We start from the raw sequence: 16,373 nt of genomic DNA, 5'->3' as shown, positions 1-16,373 counted from the left end.
TTACTCACATTAGGGCTTACAGTAACTCTGCTTCCAGCACCCAGAGTTAGTCTAGAGCACACAGCAGGGGAATGAAGGAATCTCCCAGGCTATCAGGTCTTGTCCCATGTTACCCTCCACAACCACATCACTTTGCTCCTTTTGGAAATGTGAAGAGCTCCATCCTTATTTTTGCCCCACTATCTCTACTGGAAGTATTTTTCAAATCATAAATTCTCTTACGTTTAGAAATCGTCTGATTTTTAGCTTATGTGTATTAATGGACAGTTCATACCCATTTGTTCTTGAAGAAAACACCCGCGATACACTGAGCCTCGGTAAGGCAAGTTTTTACAAGCATTCCTTGTGCCTGTGGTACCTGCTACAATTTGGTACAAGGGTCCTCGGCACCTCTTGGCCCCCCCAGCCTCGCGCTGGCTTCAGGGGATGCGGACGGGTGCGCAGGCTGTGCGGAGAGCCGGGCGCTCGGGTGGCCGGGGGGCATTTTGGTGTCGAATGGGAACCTGGCGTGCAGGGCCGGGCACCAACGCGGGTGCGGCCTGGCGATGGGTGAAGACACCCCCCGGGGGTGAGGGCGCTGGGGTGTCTCGGGGTGGCTGGATGTGGGCGATCCGGCCGTGGCGTGTCTGCGTGGACGGGGACACGGGGGAAGGCGCTGGCTGTGGCGAACGGGGCTGGCCGGTACGTTGGGGTGTTTGGGGGGAAGGGGGTACGGGCCGGTCTCAGCGTCTGGGGGTGCGGTGGGGGGTCAGGGGGGGCAGGGAAGGGCCGGCGGGTGTTGGGCCGCTGCGGGGACAGGGGCGTCGCGCGGGCGGCAGCGCGGGGGGCGCCGGGGGTCGGGGGGGCCCGGCGAGGCGCGGGTGCCTGCGGGGCCCGGGCGGGGGCCGCCCCCGCCGCTCCCTCCGCCGCCGCGGGGCCGTGCGGGGCGGCGGCGAGCGGGCCCGGCCGCGCTGCCTGACGTCACCGGCCGGGGCGGCTATAGGCTGCGGGCGGCGCTCCCCGAAGCGGCGGCGGCTCCGCTCTGCGCGCTCACTCCGCGCTGCCGCAGCCCCCAGCGCCCGCGGCGCCCGGGCGCTCCCTCGCTGCCTCCGCCGGCGCAGGTAAGGGGCTCCGGGGCGGGCGCCGGCACCGGCCCCGCGGGGCAGGTCCTCGCCCGGCTCCGGCAGCCGGGGTGCGGGGTCTGGCAGCCGGGCCGCCGCTCCCTCCTTCCCTCCCTCCCTTCCTTCCCGCGGCAACTAGTTGGGGTGAGCGGCCGGGCGGTGCTGCCCGGGATGCCGAGTAATGTGCGAAGTCGGTGTGGCGGCGCGGTGCCCCGTCCCCGTCCCGCCCCCCCCTCTGCCGCCCCCCGGCAGGGAGCCGGGGCCGCTCGGGGCGCTGCCGTGGCGGGGTGCAGGGAGGAGGCTGCCGCAGCAGCCGGCGCCGTGTTTTGGGGAGGGGGGAGCTGTGCAGGGTGGGTGCCTCGGAGCGCTGATGTGTCCGGCTCCCTTTGCAGGCTGCTCTGTCACTTTAGAGCGAGCGTGAGGCTGAGCCGGCAGCATCCCGGGCATTTCCAGCGAGCGCCCGCCAGCAGCCCGGCACCGGTTGAAATTCAGGCGTCTTAAGAGAGGGGAGGAAGATCCTCGTCTTCTGAAGCCTCCTCAATGAGTGCCAAGCTCTCCAAGGAGTTGAGGCTGTCCCTGCCACCTTGTCTCCTGAACAGGACATCTGCCACCTTAAACACCAGCAGCACCTGCATCACGCAAGTGGGTCAACTCTTCCAGTCCTTTTCGTCCACCCTGGTTTTAATTGTCCTGGTCACCCTCATCTTCTGCCTGATCCTCCTCTCCCTCACCACCTTCCACATCCACAAGAGGAAGATGAAGAAGCGGAAAATGCAAAAGGCTCAGGAGGAGTATGAACGGGACCACTGCACCCGCATCAGCAATAGCAGCAGCCAGCACCCTGGCACGGGGGTGCAGGGAGAGGCGCCCCAAGGAAGAGACAGCCGGCTGGGAAGACCCCCCCAGGACTCGGAGATCCAGCGCCCCTCTCCCTTGGCAGCCCCGAGCTCTCAGCAAGCACGGGCTTGTTTGGACACAGCTGGTGCGGGGCTCCTGCAGACGGTGATTTTGTCATGATGGTTTGGGGGAGACCTCGTGAAGGTGCTGGTTGGTGTTTGTAAATACCTGAGTGATTATTCTAGTCCCCGAAGAAGAAGAAAACGTTGCTAATTCAAATGAACGAACAAGCCCATGATCCAAGCGCATGACAGATCACATTGCGTTTCTCATTGACTGTGAGAGGAAAGGATGCGTCTTTTTACTGGAGAAGGAGCTGCACACAACTACCAAATATCAAGTTGTCCACCTGGAGGAGGGGGTCGGGGGTGGAGGGGTCCCTTTTCCCTGGACATCCCACTCTCCTGGACCAGGACGATCCCACTCTCTTGGGATCTGCTGCACCCTGTGTCACCATTGCATGGTGTGGGTTGGGGCATGGGTGAGTGGCATAGGGGGAGAGGCGTGTCTGGTGGGTGCCTTGGGACCCCCTGTCCTCTTGAAGGAGGGCAACAGTCCACTGTAGTCTTTCCTTTTGGGCTAGGACCTATGCCCCTGTCCCACTCCTCTCGCTCCTTTCCAGGACTGGATATTGTTTTGTGTAGAAATGGCTACCCCTAGTTGGGCTTAACTGGAAGCCCGTGGCCCCACAGCCAGGTGCCCCTCAGCTGCAGCGCTGAGCGTCCTGCTGTCTGGGGGGATGGAGCCAGCTGTCTGCACAGAGGGATGATGCCTGAGCTTTCCTCTTCCCTCAGCTCCCTTCATCTTCTAATGCCCACCCCCCCACACCCCCCCCACCCTGCTTCCCCATCCTCATGCCATGAAACCTGAAACCCAAACCCAGTACCGATTTGTGTGTCAGGGCAACGTAATGTGCAGTAAGGTGCCCGTCCTCTCCCAGGGGAGGGGATCCTTGTACCTCCTGTTGGTCCTGAAATAAATGCAGTTCTGCACCAGGCACCCCGCACTGAACGCCTGCATTTACAGCTTTGCCTTCCAGCAAGGAATCCTGCAGTACAGAGCTGGCTTCTACTTTTTTAGGCTGATAAATATTTTTAACCCTCCTAATCTAATAGTTAGGGACAGACACACTTTTCTCCCCTTCCACCTCTTGGGGAACAAACCACGCAGTTGTGCAAAATGTCTGCTCCTAAACCCTGTCAAATACTTGTTTCAGAAGTGGCTGGTGTAGTTTCTCCCTGGCAAGCATCAGGAGTTTTTTGTCTGTGGACGGCATGTGTGAGCAGCTGCTGGTACTGTGTGTGTTGGAGGAAGCAGCGTCAGGTACAGAAAATGCGGCTTTGCTTAGCGATTAAATCAGTGACCATTACTTGAAGGTGCCTTAACAGAGTGCCATATCCAAACTTTGAAACATCTTATGTGGTATCATAGCAGAGGCAGCCCTCTACTGTGCATATTAACGTCTAAAAAATACAGCAAAGAAAAAGTGATCCCAAGGGATTTCTTCCTTCTTTTTTCTTTCTATGCTGGCATTCAAAGCATTTGAGGAGACAGTAGTAGTCCACAGTTTTTAATATTTTGTATCCACTTACTCCCTCTTTGCTGTACTGCCTCCCAGGGTGGCTGTTAGGCTAGAAAAAATCCCAGACACATGCACCAGGAGGTCTGGGGCCCTAAGCTAGCAGTGAATGCCATTAACAAATTTAAAACATGGGAAGAGGGTGTAGAAGTGCTCCGTAATCCACTAATAGCCCCAAAATGCAGAGGTTTCAGGGCAGTGTTTCTGTTATGCAGTTTTATCCCTTTTCAATCTTGCCTGGTCTGAAGGGAAACTGCTGTTGAGTTTGGATCCGTGCCTCCAGCGTTTTAGGCAAGTACTGTATCATCCAGCTCAAGGAGCTGCTCCACCAGCTGAGGTTAGTGTGGCAAGCTACCTGCGATGGAGTGGTGTTTTGCACATTGCAGTTCGATGGGAGCGATGGCTGACTCTCGCCGCCAGCCGGTATGATCAGATGCTAATGGCTACTTCGTTGTTGCTGGGCAAGGAAATTGGCTTTGTTTTGTTTCCCCTAATAAAGGATGCATGAACTTTTGTGTTTAATCTCCTTATGCAACTGCAGCACAGTATTGCACCACAGGGAATAGACTTAGGACAGTGAAGAGCGTTCAGTGAACAGTAATAAAGCTTCCTGATCGTTGATCTCCGCTAAATAGAGAGATATTACTTTCCCCTTTATTTTGTGCCTTTAAAAAAAAAAACAAACAACAAAACCACAACAGTGTATAATTTCGAGTTTTATAAAAGCAATAAGATGTTCCAAATCACTCCAGTGCATTTCTGGTTGATGATTCCACTTCTTTAGTGTCTGAAGTCAGATACTCTTCCTTCTGCCTTATGCACTCAAGGCATGCAATAATTCCCCAGAAGTGTACTGCTTGTCACATCTCATTGCAGTTATAAAATTGCCCTATTTTTGGAAAAAAAAAAAAAAAGGATGGAGAGATATATATATCTTTATATATATTATGGATATACAGATATATATATTATTTATATAAACTCATGACCCTAAAAGTAGTGCAAAAATGTAACTAGAATTAAAATATGTTACCATGTAAAACTCTATCCTCTGTTAATTAGCTTTGATTTAATACTTTAATATCTCTGTATTTATGTAAATCTATGTAAATTATGTGGTCTATGAGTAAAATTTCATACTGACTTTAATTTTCTCAGAACTGTGAGCTTCTTGTGGTGTCATTTAAGGTTTTTTTATTTCTAAAGTTAAATTATACAAGATACGAGAAGTTATAAATTCCTATTATCACACAGAAATACTGCAGTAAGGTTCACGCGTACTCCCAATACACAATCCTATCCTGAAGTATTGCAAGCTTATGAGGTTTAATTGAACAGTCTCAGGAGATCTAGCTGATACAAGCAGGACACGTAGGTTTTCATTTTCATGAAACAATAAGCAATCTAGGGAATAGATGTGGATTTTTAAAACAGAGTTTATGCTTGGAGGTTCTGTCAAATCAATTGCTTCAAAACCCTACAGCTACAGCTAAACTTCTGCACTTAGCATTCAGTATTAATAAGGCTGATGCTTCTTTCCCCTCCCCCCTCCTACTTAAACTAGCAGAGTGTAGGAAATTGTTCATATTTCTAAAGCATACATTTTCAGCTAACTGTGAAACTGCCCAAAGGGTTTTGAATATACATATTTTATGCAAGTGTAATATCTATGTATCTGTATCCATATATTTAAATATTTTTGTGTAACCTTTTCTACGATATTTGATAGAGATGTTGGGTAAATGCTTGTACCATTCTCGTACGTAAGGAATGATTTATACCCTCTCGATGCAGACATTCTTTTTCCTGTGAATTTGCACTGGTTTTGTCAAGTTATGATGGAGACTGGGCAGCGGAGTGCTGACTGCTGGAAGCACAGACAGCCTTTCCTCTGTTAAGGGGCACGTCCTCCAGCTGGGTTTTCCTGCTTCTGAATTGATGCTGGTTGCCCACTAGCATCCTGCATGTGTAAGAATAAGAAGTGCTGTGGTGCTCAACAGTTCCCGTCTAGTCCAGCTGTCGTCCCGTGGAAGAAGCACGACAGCAGTGACATGTTTTTTAGATCCTAGTGAGAACTGAGAGCCTGCTGGGTGATGCGGTGACAGTGCTGGGGCTGGATCGGAGAGTCGGTGATGCCTTGTCCTGCATTCCCATCCTTGGAGCCTGCTGCTGCCATGGGGCTTCATCCAGCTCCCACCGACATCAACAGGAGTGGCTTCCACTAACTGCCAAGGGACTTGGATCCCACCTGTAGTCCACACAGAGGGTGACAGCTCTCCGCATCACCACTGCTGGCCCTGCTCTGCATCCGTTCTGGCAGCCTCCGTGGGGATGGAAACCACTGCATCCCACGAGGACTGGGATGCTTCAGCCTGTGCTGCTGCTGTCGGCTCCCCTTCTACAGACTGAGGTGTTTAGGTTTCTATATGGATTCTGTGTGGGTCATGGACAGGGAATGCCTTTTCATTAAACTGTGTCATTCCATCATTTTTTTCTGTGGGGCTTTGTCTACTGCAAATGTAGTCTCAGATGAAATCTGCAGGCTCTCTATCCAGACATGTTATAGCTTTTGATACATCTCTCTCAGACATATATCTGTATATATAGATATATATCTCAATAGATATATATCTCAAAAGAAATGCTGGACAAAAAGCAAAGAACAAAGACTCTACATTGTAGACAAAACTGTCCTATGACTAAAAACTGGGGTTTTTTTTTGCTTTTATTTTTAATTAATTTTAAAGGCTACTATCTTTAATGTAAATAGCAAGTTACTCTGTGATTAATGTTTTCCATAGCATTTCTGAGTAGTTGCTGTCTTGTTTCTGGAAAGCTATGTCCAGTGTTATGAAGCAACTGTGTTTTGCTTCTTCTATTGTTATGAATATGAGTGCAACTTTTATGTAGGGAGGAAAATGAATGTGATTTGACTCTTTAGACAGGACTGAATTATTTTAAATCCAGTTTTAGGACTTGGTTGCTTTTTTTTTTTTCCTAGTGGTTATTCTCTCTGCACGTTTGTATTTTTTCTATGGGTACTTGAAACCCTACATTTTAATAAGTATGCAAGATATGAAGGGGAACATGAACAATGAAGTAGGAAACTTTCTTTTTCCTCTTTTGTGTACATAGAAAAATTTATAATGACTTAGATACCATCTCATTACATTTCTCATCTACATAGAAGTTGGTATGACTCATATACAAAACTTTAATAACGCTTTCATTTATGTTAAAAATTAGAACTACTTTTATCCAGGACTGACTTTCTCATCTCTTTCTGTTATCTAACTCTTTTTTTTTTTCCCTGAAGCCAAGTTTTCCGTCTGATCGCTAAATAAATTTCTAGTAGAACAGAGCCTCCTTCTGTTTTTAGTCTTTTATATGTAGGTTTCTGGTTTGAATCCAGCCAAACTCAATATTGTAGAAAGTGTGTTACGAACTTGCAAAAGCTGGATGGTGTATGAGCCTTGAGGAGAGAGTTGACTGTCTGACCAGCAAACAGGTGAAATGCCTGGCAATGGTAATAGTTAGCTTTCCCGTTTGGACTTGTGGAAGTGAAGCCTCCCCGTCCACTGGATGGACCTGGGTGAAGGGTGACCCATTCCAACCACAACAGAGACAAATATCAATCTCCTTCCTCATACCGTTGCTCTAAAACATCATTTTCTATATGACACTGGATCTCAGTTCTGTAAATTATATGTAATATATTTCTTATTCAAATCAAAGAAGTTTTCATTGCTTCATTGATACTACATATTCACTGTGGATAACTAGAAAATTTCATTTTACAACCCTTGCAACCCAATACCTCCACAAGCATCAATTTTGTATGAGTTAGGAAATGAATAAATATTTGGATCAGAACACTGTCAGTAAAAATTGCCTTTATTTATATAATCTGGTGTTCCAGCTGGCTTTTCTTCATTGTTTTCTTCCTTGAAATGGAGCAATATAATCTGTTCACTATTTTACTTTTCTAAAGAGGACGAAGAATTTGAAGCAAGCACTGCAAAATACACATACGCAAACAGGAAAAGATTTCACATTGTGCGGCGGAACAAAACCACATAGGTTTTGTTGGTTTCACAGTAATTCTTTGTCCTGTGTTTTTCAGACCCCTCTCCAATCAAGCAAAATTTTTACCTAAAATCTTCTGAAAGAACTCACATGTAACAGGTAGATTGCTTTTCTTTTTTGGTGTTAGCTTTACTTACTACACAGTCAATGACAAAGTACAGGTTAAAACTTTTCAAACATCTTGTAATCTAAAAATAATAAAGTATCCTAGGGGATTATGAGTACTGTAAATAAGGGGTAAACATAGAGGGTTAGCAGAAGAAAATATTAGCTCTATAATACAATAAAAGCAGCATGTGCTGGAGGATGAATTCATGATGGTAAACAAGCGCCTTTACATTTTATTCCTGGCTTTGTCACTCACACATTGTGAGGCTCTCAGCTTCCAAGCTTTTTATGTAGTAAGCGATATATAACTTACCCATTAAACAAAGACATGGAACCTACAGGTATACATCCCTGGAATGAATAAATTAAGCATCATATACATTTAAAAAATACTGATACCATAATACGAATTAAAAGAGTCTTTATGATAATCACCTGGCTTGGATTATTCAAGTGCTTACATTTGGCAGCGAGGTCCAAGTGGTACACTGCACAGCTGGGAGGCGTATGGCTGTGCAAGTGCTTGAACAGTCACACCGAGAGGCTCAATTTAATTTTTAAGTTGAAGTGTAAAATGTATTAGGAAGGAGAGCCAAGACAACTAATGTTTATTTTAACATTTTATCACTCATAACACTTTTTTTTTCAGTGCAGAAAATGTCCTTGTGTGGTTTTCAGCAGAGTGCTGACTAAGGTAATAAGAATATAGGAAAAGAAAATTCTTGAGAGTAAACCCATCACTAATGAAATCTATGGCAAAAGCTCCCTGAATTCAGTGGGGCCTGGACTATGCCCAAGATGATACCACATCTTACTCCCCGCTGGCTGTCCATCCCTTGCCAGTGTCATCAGACTCTTGATTTCTGCAGTTAATATTTCTAGGTCACATGGATTTCTCTTGTCTTTTGACTCATGGTCCATATCCAGCTTCTGTGGGGGACAGTGGAGGATCCCCTGGGGGGTGACACATTCATGCTCACTTTTCTTTAGCTTTCATTGTGTCCTCCTATTGTCTCCAAATCTGACTCCCCACTAGAGAGCCTGTCTGGTTAGTCTTTCCATAGGATGGGCTATATTGGCCAGGCTTGTTTCTTCCTTCCAATGGGTAATCTCAGCCTATCTCTGACACTGGAAAATTTCTCTCTTTAAGTGATCAGTTGGTTTGATTTCTGCCAAGATATCGTAGGACTTAGTCCTCATCTTGATCCAGCATTGTCACGCATTAACCTGTAGCCCAACAATATTGATATAGCATGAAAATCTCTGTGACAAGGCAGGAGCTTTTGAGAAAGTGCTGGACATCAGTCTGAGAAATCCCAGCATGTTTCCCGACATGGTCCATTGGCTCTGGGACAACATCACATTTCCTGATTAAGCTGCCAGCCCTAGACCATGGGCTGAAACTTCTGAGAAATCATCATTCTTTCATATCAAGAACACCACTGTAAGGAAAAATATCAGTTACTACAGAGGGGAGACCAAATAAATGAGAGGATGTGGTGATAATATGGGTATTGCATATGCAAATATATATGTAAAACCTGTGAGACAGACAAGGTCAACTGAATATCTAGTAATAGCTGATCACCCAGTCCACATTTTCTTCTTTTAAATCAGATTATCACAATCCATTCTTTTACTTGTGGTCTTGAATGCTATTAGACATATGCTTTTACTTTGCTGCTCAGCTAGAAAAATCAGTCAGTGAGCCTCTGCTTCTCTATGAACTCCAGCTGAACTGTTCAAAGTCTATTTGTTTTCATTATAGAAATATAGTTTCTATTAAACCATCCTTTTGACAGGCCTCAGCAATAGCATAGGGGAGCCTTCACTTCCAGCACATGTGTTAGAACTTGTTCAATCTGGCAACGGTGATGTGTAAAGGAGGACAACTGTCCAGATGATCACATGGGGTCACTGCAGAAATCTGTAAACAATGATTGCATTTGAATAGAAAGCAAGAAACATGTAAACCCTAAGACAGCTATGTCTTTTTACCTATCTACAGCGAAGCAAGTTCAAAACATCTCTGCTCACCACTTGAGTTATTCTAGATTTATATACCTCTAGAACTGAGCTGACTATATGGGCCATTACCTATCTGACCGAGCTTCCCTAAAGTCAGTTCCTCTTGGGGTAAACGGATGATGATGAACCTGGTGGAGGAGTGGACCGGCTTCCAGAGAAACTCTTGAGATCACTACGCTCCAATTAGGCCTCTTCTGTTTCCTTTCGGAAGATTTCTTCTCATGTTCTGGAAATTATGTCAAAATAAAGTGAGCAACATGACATCATAATCCGTGCAAGAAAGCTGTGCTTCTGAAAGACACCAGGTTGGCAAATCTTTATTTATTCATAGCCCGGGGACTTCACTACCAGAGGGTCATGCTTCTTCTCTGCTGATGTGCACCAGTTGTTGCAGTGAGGGGCCAGGAGGAGGAATTCAGATTCCCTTAGCACACAATCCTCATTCAGCTCCTTCAGACTGATGGAGGTGGTGAACTTGCAACGGCAACAGCTGTCAACAGGAAAACAGAGAGGAAACACTCACTTCCCATCAGGTAAGGCATGGAAAAAAACAACTTCTGGAGACACAAAGATCTTGCTGGGTTAGCACTGGTGATTTGTTAAGGAAACTCTCCAGGAGTTACTTCACAGTACCTTGGCTTGAGTAACTTCTCAGCTTGAGGAGGTTTCCATTTGCCTTTCTGTCTCCTGTCCACTGCCAGAACTCTTCCAGACCACTTTACTCCAATTCAGTTTTAGGTCTTCATTGACTTATTTACTCTGAAGCAAGTTATGGTACACTTGCACAGATGTATAGTGAATGAGTGAGTTAGACAATCACAAGGGAGCAACAACCACTGGGAGGGCAATGGAATAGCATCAGTAAGGGGAAGGATGCAGGGGCACTAAACCCTTCAGTACAGTTTTGTGAGGAAGGATTTATGAGTCCCATTTAGTCTATGTGGTGTTTAATATCCATGTCTTGGACATCTGGGATTAAAAAATAGCCTGCTGTCACTATGGAGCTTCACCTGTCTCTTGTGTACTGTCACACCCCACTATCACAATGCCCACAGCCTTCTTCACACCCCATGGTGTCCAGCTGCTTTAGCTTGCTTTCTCCCTCTACCCTTCCAGTGAGACCCTTCATGTTTCCCAGATATCCCCTTGCTCCCTTGTATGTCCAGCCCCATACAATGTCTGCAGCTCTCACTCCTGATCTGGTTGGCTTGCATGTGGCATGTACGGAGCTGCATGGGTGATCAGTGCAGACAATGTCCCAGTTATCCCTACCTTCCTCCCCGTGCAGCCACCAGCATGGGCTTCACCCCCAGCCCAGCCACCTGCAGATCTCGTAAGGAGTCAACACCAGTCAGCTCTCTGCTCTTCCATCAAACGTAGTTCAAATTAGCCAATGGATGCAAAATGCAGGCGTTAGTGAAATAAGTTATTTTTCACATCTCATGAATTGTAAGTAAATTTCAAGACTTTTCTGGTGCCTGACTCATAGTTTTGAAATGTTTGGATTTGGCAATGCTGCTCAACAATATCTTTGAAGCCCATCTGTGCTGTTTATATGCTCTTTCTTCAACCCCCAGGCATTGTCTGTTTCCTTTGGTTTTCCAGACTGTAATCTTTTGAAGCAATAAATTAGGGGGTTGTTTGATAATTGTGATGGTTGTGTGAAGCTTGTTCATAAGGTGAATCATAGATTTCTAAGACTAAAAGGGGATCTAGAGGCATATAGCTACAACATTATCTACAGTCTGTCACAAACAGGATTTTAATCCAGTAATTCATGTCTTCTGCCTGGCAGGTCCAGTGGCACAGAAGCATTCATTTTTCAGAGAGAGAGTTGTAGCTGATTTCCAGCTTGCAAGTGCTGGTGAATCCAGTTAATACTTTCATAGTTATTCCAGTGATTACAAAAGTAGCCTAAAAATAAAGGGTTTGTCCCTTCAAGGCAATATTTTTTAATATACAGAATGAAGTTAGAATATGCAGTAGTTATTAGGACACTGTTTAAAACAGACATCTGGCAAGGAAGCCAAGCCATCTGTGAAAATACAGTTCCTATTACATGTAATAACCCAAACAATGCCTCAGTTATAAATTCACAGCACTGGAAGTGTAAACAAAACTGTGTCCTGGGGGAAAAATATGGGAAAGTGTTATATATGCAACCATGTACCTACTTGGAAGGTGTCAGCTGAAATAAATGAGATGTTTGTGGTCGCTGTGGAATTTTGCCTCACAGAAGAAACTATTTTTACACATTTACCCTTATCTCCCTTCATTGCTTCCCCCTTATTCCAATGTTTCTTTAGCAAAGAAATCTTGCTCTGAACCTCCAAATATTTCTCTGTGCCTCACTAACAGCAAAGCAGGCTGAGGTTTTTTTGACTTGACACTGCACTGAATGGATCAAGGGCTGGACCAAAACCCTACCGAAGTTAATAGGAAGCTTACATCCATTCCAATGGGATTTGGATTATATCAGAAATATTTCTGATGCATATCTCATAGTTTTTAGGGTCTAGTGTCCAACAGGCCTGCTGTATTTGCAAGTTCAAATAGCTTTTTACAGTTAAGAACTATTGTGCCTGTAGATTATACAAATTTATTTACCAAAAAAGACTTAATGACATAGAATTGTCTCATTAGATTTCTTAAAATTAGAATTAAGCCTGCCATTTTATGACACTTTTTAGGCTAAAGTTACAGGGATCTGTAATTGTGGAGGAGAAACAAATAAAATGTAGTAATATAACTTCCTAAAGTTACAGACAGTTTAATTTTGTCTAAGAGAAGCCAAGTTTCTTCTCATCCTTCCTCATATGAACAGTGCAGCAGTTGTAGTGCTAGCAATTGCAAGTTTTATTTATGGATTTAAGGGGTTCTGCAAAATAAAACCATCAGGCTGTAGGGCTTTGTTCCAAATGAATGTCCCCTCCTTCCTCACCTCTGAAGACGAAGTCACCTTGGTCTTGGTGACCAGGGAGAGGCCCAGCAACAGCTAGTTTGAAGGCCTGGATAAAAAGCATGATGCAGAAACTCAGGGTTCTCCAGGCTGACTGGATGTGGGCTGGTGATTTTGGACTTGAATTGGTTGGCCCTTCTGAGAGCCAAGACACTTATGTTGGTCCTGGTGCAGCTGGAAAAAATTCAACAGTCTTGTTCTTTCAAAGGTTAGTGCAGTTGAAAGTTCCTTACTGGTCTGCATACAAAGACAGGGGCCTCATATGGTCCACAGCTTTTTGCATTTATATAAATATATATGTATATATATAAAAAAATAGATGTGGATGAGATACATACTTGTATGTATGTGTATCATCAGTATATATATATATAAAAATTCTGACACGCAGATCTTGGTCTGATGACTCTTCTTGAAGTCCAAGATTCAATCTTCAAGTTAATGAGGTTTTTGGAAAAGTTTGGGGTTATTTGTTCTTTTCTAGCTGCTTCCATCTGTTTTCTCAAAAAAGAATCATCAGTTATTGAAACTTCTGGTTATTTATAAGAGCATAAGCAAGTGGCATCAAAACAATTCTCTTCCAGCCTAAGCTGAGAAGTAATATTCATTCTGGTTTGTTTTAAGAGAAAGAGAATAGCATTCATGCTTATCAATGAGTATTTCCTAGGGGATCCAGATAGAAACAAGGTAATGTACCAATGCAAGCTGGCATTTTTCTTTTAATTGATAAATAATTCAGAAAACAGCCACAGGATAATGCAAGAAACATGCCTTCTAGTGAGAACCTAAAAAACTCAATCTGTTCTGCTTTCCCAAGAAAAAGCTGAAAGGTGGTTTGAGCACAGTCCTATGTGGGAAAGATATTTTTCATGGGGAATAATTGCTTAGAATAGAATAAAATATCCTGATGTGATACAAAGTATGGAAGATGATGTTGTTTAATATGGAGAATATTTTGATAGTAGAGATAATGAATTGGGCTGTGGTAGATTCTTATCACTTGAACTGTCTAAATCCACATGTTATTCTAAAATGTCATTACTTCTAAAGAAGTTACAAGGTTGGTGCAAAGATTTTTGGTTAATGATATTCCTCAGATGGATTTCTACAGGAGATTGGACAAGATGTTTATACCACTTTCCTTTAGCCTTCAATCCACAAAATACATTTTTCACCATAAAATAGAATTTTTGTGTAAAGGACAATATTTTTTTTCAGAAAACTGCACAGAAACTAACAATTAAAAGAAAAATAATTTCCACATTTTTATGCCACGTGTATTGTTGTTACCAGGCTACAATTTCCTGGAGGCAAGATTTTCTCATAGCGTACCTTTGCTACTGCATGACACAATCAACTGATAGAGGACTTTCAATACGCTTGACAAACACTGTTAGGTGCATAATAGTAAAGGCTGCCTCAAACAATACTCCAGTCTCCTCTCCTACACACTTCATTTCAAGAGATGATCTGAAAGGTTAAAAAATGTGTAAAGAAGGTAATTTGGGGAAAGAGAATATCAATGGATTAATTCAGGGTTTTCAACTATAATTAAGGTTGGTCATAAGCTGAAAATACTGTGGGATTCAGAAACAGCCTTTCTATAGATGAAAGACCAAACTTTAAAATTTACTAAGTAGGACCAGAATAGCAGCCCTCTAAAAAGTTTTCTAGTGGCACTCTCTGTGTGCTCTTGCAAATCTCCCAGAACAGCAGGATGTATATGTATACAGCTAGGCTTGAATTTTTTTTTTCAAAGTTGTTACTATGGTTGGGCCCAAGAAGCCTGTGTTCTTCCTTTGCATGATGTTTGTTGTACAGAGAGGAAAAAGGTATCACCCAAGGTCATACTGGAAGAAAATGGCCACCTGTCCTATAGGAATGGACTTGTTAGTATGTATAGATTCATGTGAACTAAATTCAGTAGTCTGCATCAAGTACTCTCGAGATTTTTGCTGCATCAGCTAACCTCATGGATAGATGCAGAAGTTGCTTCCTAAGTCCTGAGTGATGCAGGTCAGATTTGAAGAACTAAAGCACTGTACATATTGGAGGAAAGGAAGAAGTTACTAAAAGACTCAAAGCCTTTGTGCAGTGGGGGTGTGGTGATAAGTGGAAAGGAAGCTATGAAATGAAGAACAAAAGATAAAATGGGTGGGAAACTTCTTCCAGGTTTTGCTTTTCCTGATGATGTCTCTGAGCCACCGGTAGTGTCTCACAGCTGTAGGCAGAAGGAGCAGCAAACTCTGGGTACTTGGGAAACATAATGCATTGGTTTGATTCTTAATGCACGTTCAGGGTTAAGCAGCAACTAGATGTGGAAATTTAAATATACCTTTGGGACTGTTGCCTGCTTTAGTCACATAAATCATTTGTTGCGTGTAGCTCAATTGCTACAGTAGCGGGCAAGACCCCAAAGTTGCAGTGTCCGGGTCTTTTATTTGATCTAGCTTTAAACATCTGCCCAGTGTTGGATCTAGTGAAAACCGTCTCCATCCCCACCGAATTCTATATTATAGCAGATACATTTATTAAGAGCAGCTTATATCCTTACATAACCTCATATCCTAGCTCAGATTTCCTCGCAAAACAGATGTATTCACTCCCCACGGTTTTGTCTTGCTTTGCCTGCTTTTTAGATCAAATCTATAACAAGTTTATAATGATGTGGTTAGCTATCTGTATAATTTAAACTATAAGTTCCTTGGGGTAGGACTTTATTCACACGTACCAGGCACACAAATGGTGCTGTATAAGCACAGAGGATATGCCAGTAATTAATAACAAGTCATTTCAGTTCCAAGGGCGACTTATACAAGTGGGGGATATTTTAATAGTAACTGTTTGCTCTGAGGACTGTCTTCTATGTAATGCAAAGTGAGAAGATCATTCTAAGTGTATGGAATTGTTTGTGACATTAATTCAGTCCCAGATGTGTTGAATTGTTCCAATATGCTAGGCTGAGAAGCCCAAGCCATTGAAAATTAATATGGTGGGTTGTTAATGTGCTTGATTATAAGGGAATTAGAACACTTGTTGAAATGTTGTCAGCTGAGTTTAATTTTCAGTGGATTTATAGAGCATGAAACTCATGGATGAGATTGTATTGTCCTGGATTTTGCTTTTCCAGTAGCATTTTATTTCCACTACAATACTACCACTACAGATGATATTTTTTGCTCACTGAAAACAGCAAAACATTTGTAAATGTCATTGTCCATGGGAGAGTGATGTGCTCTCTTAAAGGTTCCTGTCTATAATGAGTGACCTCAATTTCTGTCACTGCTCATAAATGACACAGCTTACAAGCTGTCCATTCTGCTGCAGAGCTGCCAGCAGTGGTAAAACTATCTGTACTCGAATGTAGAAACACGTGATGTGTTGCCCTCGAAGGCACAGAGAAATGGTGACATTGGTCTGTAAATCACTTAAATAAGGTAAAAAACACTGCACATTTTAGTGTGAATTGGAGGTAGGTGATACATTCACAGGTCAGGAGACTGAAGCTATTGCAGCTTGTAGCTGCTCTGTGGAAACCAGCTGCCAGCACATCTGGTATTGTACAAGGACATCCATTTGTGTGGGTGAAGGAAAAGTTCAGATCTTCTGCTTAAGG

At 43.9% G+C, this 16,373-nt stretch overlaps 1 protein-coding gene across 2 annotated transcripts; it reads left to right on the top strand.

Annotated features, from left to right (window-relative positions):
- Positions 1–993: 993 nt before the first annotated feature.
- C2H11orf87 (chromosome 2 C11orf87 homolog) lies at positions 994–7,449 on the top strand. 2 transcript variants are annotated; one of them, XM_074860115.1, is made up of 2 exons: positions 994–1,100; positions 1,493–7,449. In XM_074860115.1, exon 2 carries the CDS (start codon positions 1,641–1,643, stop codon positions 2,115–2,117), a length of 477 nt encoding a protein of 158 aa, XP_074716216.1. In that variant the 5' UTR covers positions 994–1,100; positions 1,493–1,640; the 3' UTR covers positions 2,118–7,449. The 2 variants fall into 2 exon arrangements, with proteins under 2 accessions (XP_074716216.1, XP_074716217.1); XM_074860116.1 differs by lacking the exon at positions 994–1,100 and adding an exon at positions 1,133–1,244.
- The last annotated feature ends 8,924 nt before the right edge of the window (positions 7,450–16,373 follow it).

This window comes from Strix uralensis, chromosome 2 (assembly GCF_047716275.1).
Source record: "Strix uralensis isolate ZFMK-TIS-50842 chromosome 2, bStrUra1, whole genome shotgun sequence".
NCBI lineage: Eukaryota > Metazoa > Chordata > Aves > Strigiformes > Strigidae > Strix > Strix uralensis.
Note: the sequence above shows the minus strand (reverse complement) of the source record. Positions and strands in the feature narration are given on the sequence as shown.

Coding starts and splice junctions, on each gene's coding strand:
- C2H11orf87 (XM_074860115.1), top strand. CDS start 1,641: ATGAGTGCCAAGCTCTCCAAGGAGTTGAGGCTGTCCCTGCCACCTTGT.